This window comes from Wasmannia auropunctata, unplaced genomic scaffold (genome assembly GCF_000956235.1).
Source record: "Wasmannia auropunctata unplaced genomic scaffold, wasmannia.A_1.0 LD335009.1, whole genome shotgun sequence".
Classification (NCBI taxonomy): Eukaryota; Metazoa; Arthropoda; class Insecta; order Hymenoptera; family Formicidae; genus Wasmannia; species Wasmannia auropunctata.
The window spans coordinates 41,858-52,643 of NW_012027881.1; the positions used below are offsets into that span (position 1 = coordinate 41,858).

Below are 10,786 nucleotides of genomic sequence, written 5' to 3' on the forward strand. Positions count from 1 at the left end.
TATCCCAGAAAACAAAGATTATAACTGCAATATTGCAGCAATATTGTAATATTTTTGCAATATAGTTGGAATGTTAAAATGTTGCTGCAACATTGCTGTTATAATCCTGTATTTGCTGTGTGATAGTACTCGTACAAGAAAAAAACGAGAGAGAAACAGGGAGAAAGAGAGAGAGAGAGAGAGAGGTGCAGATTCATTTTTCACTTTCCACTGCTTTCTGCGGATCTTCAGTGCACGTTTGGCGTTTGTCACAGCGTCTCTCGATCGCGATGTTCTTCGGCGCAAACGCCGTGCACACCAGCACACGTTGCTGATATATAGGTGCGAGAACGCGACGAATGCGTTGGCAGAGTTCACTGACCGGCAGAGAGAATGCGTGCGCGCGCGCGCGAGTGAGAGAGAGAGAGAGAGAGAGGGAGAAGCAACACAGTAGACCGTGACCGTGGCCGTGGCCGTGACCGTGGCCGAGTTGTCGCAATATCGTAATAGACATCGTCGGTGGTGACCAACGGCGGATAACCATTGCAATTTCACATATGATTTCAAACGCGCATACGGATATTCCAGGGAAGCGCTCGAAATCTGTATCTGTAAGAACTCTATAATATCTGACAATAATATTTATACGAGATAAATACGATACGATAGATACAAACATGTTCGGAAGACATATTTCAATACAAAGCAGGAGAATCGAGATATCTCGCGTGCAGAACTCTTTGCGGCGAGAATGAAACTCTGATCTAGATTTCGCTCCCTGCACTGAAGAAATAAAGCTTATTTCTCTAGCATAACAATTTTTCTTTTCAAATTTATTATTTCTTCAATTGTATTAACACCGGGTATTGATTTCCTCGTCAGAGTTGGGTAGTGGCTATAGTTATAAAGATAAAAGTTAAGTTAAAAAGTTAAATAATTTTAACTTAACTTAGTTACATTTTAGGCTCTTAACTTTTTTATTATTAATTTAATTTAATTACATTTTATCGGTAACTAATAACTTTTGATCTAACTTTCTTGAAGTTACATAATTTTTAGTGCTTCTTGTAAACCCAAAATAAATATCATGTCTAATTAATGTCTTCAAACTCACTTGAGAACACACATCAAGGCAATTGTAATAATATAATATAAATATAGTCTGACCGCGGGAAGGAATCACTGTTCGCGGACCTTCTGTGCATTAAATCACGGAAGAAGTCCTTCGAAATCGGTCCTCTTTCAGCGGCTCGACAGAAATAAGTATAACAAATATATACTTTATTTAGAAACTTTATTTAGAAATCCTAAAATTATAAAATAAAAAAATTTAACTTTAACTTTTCAATTACTTTTTTTATTAACTTTTAACTCAATTAATTTTATTATGGACTAACTTGTACCTTAACTAAGTTAAATTTTTAGACTGTTAACTTTAACTTAACTTAGTTAAAAAAATATATTAACTTACCCAACCCTGGTCCTCGTATATAAAGGATGAGCACCTTATAGAGTTTAGGCAGATTCTGGATCAAAACTATAATGTCTAAGAATAAAAATTCATATTTTTATTCAGAAAGATATCAAACAATAACATATTTAACAGCTTTTGTAATTAATTATAAAGAATACTTTTGGGATACTTTTATTCAATTTCAATATTATTTTATATTTTTTAATTTTAATTCAATAAAATAATGAGAATTATATATCCACAATTAGACCTCTGGGTTTAGTTGTGAGTCAGACTACCCGCGATACATATATATTTAATTTTAAATAAGCATGTTAATTTTCTTTCCATGAAATTAATGCCATTATCTATTTTCTTTAAAAGCGATAAGACAATCTTTACAGGCATTAACTTCGAATGAATTTTTTCATCCTAATTGACGTCTCACGTTTTAAGTTACTTAATGATATCAAAACATGCAGTGTTGTAAACAAGAAACAATTAATAAAGCGAACAATGCTAAAGAATCTTGCGCCATTTGATGAATAAAAAACAATAATTATTTAAATATAATAAATTATTCGAAACTATAAGGTGTTTGAATTCACATTTAGTGCATTTACTCAAATGTTGTGAATCAAACTCACGAATTTTGCATACATATCGCATACATATTGATTCTTCAACATTTCTTCGTAGTTGTGGTTTCGCGTTTAGTCTCACGCTACTGCGAAAGCGTGGCGTGAAACAAATACCCGATTTAAATCTAAACTGCAATATCCATATGATTTTTATTAACAATTCCTAATTTACCTCAAGTATCGAAAGATATTTATAGAAGATTCGGCGACGGAGCAAGTATCGAGTATCGATTGACGTGACTTGTTCTAAAAATAAAAGCACGATGAAGTATGTTATGTATTTTCAAAGAATCATCTTTCGATTAGTTCTGAACAAATCGCGCAGTTCGTATCACAAGTTTTACACCATTCATTCAGTTTTTTGAAAATTCTTAAATGTAATAAATGTAAGAAAATTAAAAGGTATATCCCGTTAATCCATATCTCTAAAAGATAAAGAAAAATCGTATGTAAAACTATAACAGTATATAACGTTGACAGATAAAAAAAGGAGACGAAAGAAATATTGACATAAATTGTATATTTTTGCTATACAATAATCGCATTCGCCGCGTACAATATAGATATATTGCGCCACATAATAACAAATGAATACACTTGGTATACAAAGCACGATGGAGTACACACAAATCCTAAGTTTAATTTAATTCCAGACAATTCTAAGATGCGTACTCCCTTTCTTTCTTTCTCTTTCTCTCTTTTCCTTTCTCTCTTCAAATACGAAAAAATGTATAAAAGGAAAGAAAGCCGTGAAGGAAACTTGGGGGACTCCTATTTGGCGATATAAGAGACACGCGCGAGGGCACAATCGGAACACGTTATACGTTAAATGGAAAAATATGACAATTTTCTGAATGAAAAAATGCGAGACTTGATTTTATCTAGGCATATATCAATATACTTTACGTCACTTTCTCCAATGAGGTAACTATTCTCGATCTACTTGTTTCTCTCGTGAAGCTCGTAACAAAGATACAAAACATTTATTCTAATATATTCTTCTTTTTACGTCATTGCTCATTATTATACAAATGCACGGCAATCCTAGCCGACGCAACCGACTGTTATACGACTATCGAAAAAAAAACATCAGACTCTACATGTATGGTCGTACGTTATACATTTTTTTTTGTTTTTACATGAATCAGCTGTCGATGTGATAAGCGCGTTTTTGGGATGATTACGAGATGCTTCTCAATTCTAATTTACTTTAATTTACTTTGGCGATTAACACATTCGCTACGATATACTCTCCACGAAGAACATGGTTGTCGGAACTTTCAATATACAACAAAACACTTATGCAGGATTTATATTATTATTCGATAATAGTCCCCGTGAAAACTGGAAGAGGTGCGTCACGTGTTTCACGAGAAATCTATAGCTAGAATCTATTTCGCTTGCGAGGTCGGTATAATTGCTGTAATTATAAAATATATATGATATATGCAGTTAATGTAAAATCTACTTTTAGAGCGCAAGATTTGTTTTTTTACAGATTCAATATAGAAGTAAAGAATAGAAGCGCTATGGCTTTTTCTTGCAACCTCTTTTACCAGTTTTTTTTTAACGATAGATATTTGGCATAATTTTATACATTGTATAGAATGTCAATGTGATAAATGTACAAAATATTGAGCAGAGTCTGATTGCTCTCCGAAAACCATGTTGTACAAATATCTAAAGTTTAGAGCATTTTTTACTTTTAATATATTTAATATATATATTATATATAATGAATCAACCGTTGGCTATAACATTCATTGTAAATTTCACTCGCTACGCATCTAATACTCATTTGTCCGGAAATACCGATTTTTCACATCATGTATCGCTAAATCATTACTACTAGTGTCTGCTTGTACTAGTGATTAAAATATAACGTGTTGTGTTTGTATGTGTATGTGTGTACTCTTCGTAATTCTCGAAAATCTATTTCTATAATCAAATATCTAATCAATTACGAAGAAAACTTAATAAATACCGATTATATTCTCTTCCTCTTTTATTACTTAAAAATATGTATAAGTAATTAGTTCTTATGGCAACGTCAACCACAACTAAAGAATATTAAAATTCATCCATCCAAGTCTGCATTTTGGCGTCCTTAATTATTACTCGCAAAGTGTAATAAGGCTAAGAATTGTAAATTATCGTCCTCTCCCAGTTTCTATGTTGCAAGTGAAGTAGGAGACGACTTAGTCTTTCCAATCCTTCTTGATCTCAAACGACCATTCCCACTTGAGATGTTCATGCTTGTCATCGTCTGTGAAGAGAGAACTGACGTTGTAGGAGCCTCGCGCGACGACGCCAGCCGGTGCATCCTCGGCTGGAGTGGTATATGACTGGATCTCTGTTTTAGGAGGATACGAGCCTACCATATGCGTCATTTTGTCAACTACAACAAAAGATCAGAGATATAAAGTTCCACATTCATACGCTACACGATCAAATTATTATATATTCCATTTACCCGTAATTCCTAATTTGCATTAGAAGCATTAACACATAAGAAATCGAATTTATTATAATTAAGAATGATATTGTTGTTAGGAATGGAATAACAAAAAAATTAAAACCATACCAGGTACACCAAGACGATAAGTCTTTTGAACGTATTTTAATCCATGCACGATCTCGCGTTGCACAATAAAATCGATCCTGATTCTATAGCTCACACCCTCCTTGATGACAAACGTCTGTTTCTTCAGCTGCGATAAATCGCTGGTCAGGTCCAACTCCATGTCCGGTCGATCGACGACGCATAGCGCCAATTTCTTTACTATTACCTTTCTAGGATCGTTAGGATCTACAAAAATTATATAATTATCTAATAGAATGTTGTCATGTCATTCTTGCTATATATTGCAAAGAGAGCTTTTGTGTGTGTGTGTGTGTGTGTGTGTGTGTGTGTGTGTGTGTGTGTGTGTGTGTGTGTGTGTGTGTGTGTGTGTGTGTGTGTGTGTGTGTGTGTGTGTGTGTGCGTGCGTGTGTAAAAAATTTCATTTTTTATAATATTAAAAAATCCGTTTTTTCTTTCTATTTATTTGCCTTAAAAATGATTATAAAGCTCTATTTATTTACTTGCGCTTGTGTGCACTTTTTATCATCTTTAATATTAATGCAATTCAATTTCAAATTTCACACACACACAACACACACACGCGCATACACACACACACATATATACATATGTATATTATACAAAACATATACATATATTACACAAATATATATTATACAAAATTTCTGATTTCACAATCAATTTGCATAAAACTTGCGAGAATTGTCGCGAAATCAGATCTCTTTGTGAAATTTTAAAATTGTACGCGGCAACTATGATAAAAGGACAGAACGCATAATATAACTTATAAATATAAGATAACTTATAAATATTCAACACAAACAATTATATATAGGTATTGAATATATATTTACAAATGCCCACCTACTACGATACCGCCGGACTTGGCTTCTCCCAGAAGCGTCTCCTTATACTTGCGTAGACTCTCGTCCTCCTTGTCCGTTTCCAGGATCTGTTCGATGGACTTTTCCGGTGGAGGCTTATAACTGGACTCCACATCCGGATCCTCGTCCAACGCATCTACATGATCACCCGTAGGGTCAGACATCGCTACGTTCAAACCAGGAAAGATATATATATATAAAAAGACTTGCAAGAAAGACAGAAAAAGAGAGAGACGGAAAAGAAATGAGGATACGTATTATTGCGCGATATAGAATTTGTTGGTGGAAACTTCGAGAATTTGGAAATTCGGCAATGATGACGGCGGCGAGTAGCAACGAATAGCGAAGCGGAAAAGTGTGCGTGTATATCGACAGAATATTTTTAGAAAGGAGAGAGAGAGAGAGAGAGAAAGAAATCGATCGGGCAGCCGCGCATAATGACAGAAACTAGCAGGAGATCTTTCAATCTGTACCATCTGTACTTGGAATGAGACAAATGCACGCTCATTGGAGTAGGAAGAGATCTGTCTCAACCTCGGTCACAAACCTAGCACAATTCAGCACAACTATCGAAATTATTTAATTCTAAAAGTGGGGGGGCTAACTTCGTAGAGGCATCTGTCTCTTGTAATTACACTGTTTTACACCTCCGCGCATTTTAAATTAAATGGTATACAACTAGACGTTATGAGAAAGAGAAAGAAAAAGAAATATTATATATGTATTGTATATGTATATATATATAAAAGAATTTTTCAGAGCTGTATTGTACGTGTCATACTTTTTGACGTCTAAAATAGGTATTATTAGATATTGAAGAGAAAAGGATAAGGGATGAAAAATAAAGAAGATTCAACCGGGAAAAAATTTTTCATATAAGAATATATATAAATATATATACATATATAAAAATATATAATTATATATAATTATACATAATTAAATGCAAAATATGTCCATATACATATCCATATGTTTCTTTTCTTTGTAAAATTATTGTTTGATACAAGAAAAATGATAATAATAAAAAGAAAACATTAAAAATAATTAAAAGAATAATTTTTGTATTGTTTTTTTTTACAAAAAATCCAATTTTAAGAAATGAGAAAAAATTATTATTCATATATAATTATATATGTATATTTTTAATCATTTATATATGATTATATATAACCAATTTTTCTCATTTTTTCAAACTCGATTTTTTGTAAAAAAAAACAATTTAAAAATTATCCTTTTAATTATTTTTTATGTTTCCTTCTTATTATTATCATTTTTTTGTATTAAAGAATAATTTTACAAAGGAAAGAAACATATGGATATATATGGACATATTTTACATATAATTATATATTTTTATATGTTCTTATATGAAAAATTTTGTCCCGGGCAATTATAAAAGATAAATCTAATAAAGCCCGTATCAGAATATATACGCATTAAAGATTAAGAATTGCAAATTAGAGATCAAAATTTAATCAATCAAAACGAAACGAATTAAAATTATAATTATATAATTGGTCGAATTCTACTCTTCAATTTATAATCTTCGATCTCCAATGCGTAGTGTGACAGACTTAAGATAAACGGTACAAAAAGTTTAAAAAGCGAGCCTTGAGAAGGAACGCACAAGGTGCGGAAAGTGTAATTGGACTCTGGAAATTCGCTTATGACAGTAAACAGAGCGTTGGATCGCTGCTTGTTTTAATTACTCCGATAATATACACGTTTCGCTCGTTTCGAAACAAAATGAGTGCGAATCTCGAAGGAAAAAAAGGACGATACGATGATAAAAGAAGTGCGACCGACAAATCGAATAATCTCGCAGCTTATGACGATGTTCTTTCGGTCTGCACTTTCCGTACCTTCCGACGACACTCCCCCTCCCCCCTTTTCATCTAGAAACTGGAGTTCTGCTCCTTTTGATTGTAGTGACGTTATATTTTTACATTTAAAATAAAATAGATATAATTACACGTCGGACGAAGAAAAGGAAAAGATAAAAAGTAACAGAGACGGAGCTGCGAGGAACAAAGAACAATGTACTTGCTTTATTTCAAATACGAGAGACGCAATCAAGTGCAGACAAGGAAAGCATAACCGCTGAGAAGTGGAGCAAGACGATTAGTCGAAGTTCCTTCCAGCTGCTTTCTGCGCCCCTCCCCCTCCCCCTCCCCTCTCCCTCACTCTATCTCTTTTCATCTTCTTTATGCTCCTTTTTCCGATTCGCACTCGCAGAAACAAAATCTCGGCGTAATGTTGACGCGATCGATCTCCAGCACGCTAATTGCGGCTCCCATTGCTCGCTCGTTGTGCTCGGGAGCGACGCACATTTTCGCGCAGCAGCTAAATTCTGTAACTCATATAACCAAAACCGGCGGCTGCGATTGATTCTCTAGTCTCTACGTCCTTTCCCTATTTCCGGATCCGGAGGACACGATATAGGGCAATACACGGCGCGGTTGAAAGGCGACAGCTCCGAGAAACGGAGTCTGACACGATCGAGTCCGACGGGGTCTCTCCGGGAAAGACGGAGACTCCCGCGATCCGAAACTCTGCCTCACCACCCGGACAGGAGGACGCGAGGCGATGGCGATCCCACCCGGCGCACTCCGGGTACCCGGTGTCTGCGTCCACCGTTTAACACTTACCGTCTCGGCTTGACAGGCAGCTTGTGACAGTTCTCAACCGGCTCTTCTCACGTCCGCGGGAATCCGCACCGGATTATCGGCCGATTGTTAATCCCCGTTTGTCCGCCCCTCCGCCTCACGCTTCACCGAGCGGAAGACACGGGCAACATGGCGGCGCGCACGGAAGGGCGGGTACTTCCTGCGACCGCGTGAAGCGTGCTTGGACGGAGATTTAGAGGTTATGTCGCGCGAGCTTTTCGTAGCTCGCAAACGCACCTCCACGCATCTAGTTGTCCAACGGAAAAATCGCCGTTACTTGCGATCCGAGATTTTCACGAGGAGGAATGTTTTCCGGCGTTTAACAGATCTTTCTTCCTTTTTATCGAGAAAGTTCGCGTATTCGATTCTCGTGCGTTCGTCTCTCTGCCGACATTATGGCGCTAAATTTTTGACTTGGGCTAACTTCGGTAAAATCTGTTAACGTCCGCGACCGTTCATGTCGACTCTTTTTCCAAGTTTATTTCTTACAATTAGATTTATTTTGACTGCGATAAAATGAAGACTAACGTAATAATTGTTCTATTTTTAATCCAAGCCTAGTTGTGCATAAATGATTACTTGAAATGATTTTTACACTCCACAATTAAGTTACTATTGTTAATTACATATTATATATATTAATTATTAATATTGAGATCATTATAGGCTATAAATTTTCAATATTTTCCAAGTAATATAAAGTGGCTCCTAAACTATCAATAATAATATCGTCGTATTTAAGCAGTTTAATGCTTTTCAACATATATGATAGAAAAACTCGTACCTAGGAAGATCACTTAACTTATATTTGTTAAGACACACTATTCTATCGGATTACAGAAACGTCTGCTTGAGAAAAAAATTCAATCTTGTCTGAATATATTCTGGCAATGTTCCAAAAGTGCGTCTACTCCTGCTTTGTTCCTGAAATTCGACCGACAGCTTTGCAACTTTTGGTGTAGTAGCTCAGGATAGATCTTCGCAACGTGCTTTAATGCATCTGGAAAAAACAGTTTAAACTTAAGAGGATGCTGAAAGGTCGGAATTATCGGCACATTACAATTTAGTAAATTTCTCCGAATTGACTGAGCAGAATTGAAAATCCTTTTACAGGATTGAAATAGACATAAAATTGTGGTGTGAGACGGACGAATTTGTAGTAAAATCGAAAAAAATTAAAAAACAGCTATCACCTGATTTAAACATTTCATTAAAAGTTCTGTAGCTTATATGTACAAAATGCTTACGCTCACACCACAGATTACATGAACGAATAATACAAATGCTAGACGCAATTTTTGCTGTCTTTATCACTCTGTATTTTAGCTAAACGTATACGAATTACTATAAATTACAGTTTAGTGAATATTTCTTTTTCTACGCTTTCAATCGTAGCTCAAAAGACTTTGTTTATTATTTGTTCATGTAATCCGATTCGAGGGACGTAAGCATTTTGTACATATGATCTACAGAACTTCTACACTAATGAAATGTTTACGTCAAGTGATAGCTGTACAGTCCAAAAAATGTAATTTTTTAATTTTTTTTCATTTTGAACTACAAATTCTTTCGTCCCCCCAATACATTTTATGTCTATTTCAATCCTGTAAAAGGGCTTTCAATTCCGTTCTGTCATTTCGGAGAAATCTTTACGACTGCAATGTGTCGGTAATTCCGACCTTCCAGCATCGCCTTAAGAATTACTTTATATTGAATTAAAAATTATAACTTAAATCATCAAAATGAAAAAAATGATGCAAAGTAAAGATGTGCAAACTATTCGAATATGAATTAAATTAAGTTAAATTAAGTAAGATTTGATTTGGATTTGAATTTTTAAGATTTTGAACTATTCGAAAATGTTTAATCTAAGAAATTCAAATAAACAAATCACATTTATTGACACTCTTATAAAATTATATTTCCCGTTAATAAATAAATAACAATGCTATTAATAATATAAAAGATGTCTTAGGCTGCTTTCCTTGTAGGAAGCACAAATCAACATAGATTAGCACACTTGTATTTTATTTGTATATGTATAGTCAAACGAAGTCCTAAGAGATGGTTTGCAGATGCATTCTAATAATCATTCAATTAGACAAAAACAAACTGAATTCCTCCCAGACATTTTCCTCCCAAGAAGAGTAAAAAAATGTTGATTAAGTTTGAACAAGATTGTAATGTCAATGGAAATCGACATGTGTCGATTTGTGTCAAATGTGTCGACTATATTTCTTTAAAAGAAAAGCAGTTTTACTAAAAATGCATTTCACTTTGTGCTTGCAGTATTTTTTAATTCATTTCATTCTTGTTGTTTGTCAAATGTTAAACAAGGACAAATAATGCAAGCATTGCGAGTGGAATGCATCCTTATGTCTGCACAATTTTTGACACGTACTGTTACTTTATCGTAAAATTTGCATAAATATAAAAAAAATAGCAAGTTATGAGTATTAATAATAAAATAATTATAATAATTATATTCTACTATATATATATATATATATAATATATATATATACAGTCACCAAACTAATTGACCGGACACTGCGTTAATATATCGATAATTTCTA

General features: G+C 34.3%; 1 protein-coding gene across 2 annotated transcripts; it reads right to left on the reverse strand.

The window, feature by feature from the left end:
* Positions 1-2,576: 2,576 nt before the first annotated feature.
* Positions 2,577-8,349, reverse strand: LOC105457830 (rho GDP-dissociation inhibitor 1). 2 transcript variants are annotated; one of them, XM_011702721.1, is made up of 5 exons: positions 8,193-8,349; positions 5,522-5,707; positions 4,658-4,882; positions 4,547-4,555; positions 2,577-4,471 (listed from the first exon to the last, which is right to left on the reverse strand). In XM_011702721.1, the coding sequence occupies exons 2-5, from the start codon at positions 5,703-5,705 to the stop codon at positions 4,272-4,274; spliced, it is 618 nt and encodes a 205-aa protein (XP_011701023.1). In that variant the 5' UTR covers positions 5,706-5,707; positions 8,193-8,349; the 3' UTR covers positions 2,577-4,271. The 2 variants fall into 2 exon arrangements, with proteins under 2 accessions (XP_011701023.1, XP_011701024.1); XM_011702722.1 differs by lacking the exon at positions 4,547-4,555 and having other exon boundaries at positions 8,193-8,347.
* Between the last annotated feature and the right edge of the window lie 2,437 nt (positions 8,350-10,786).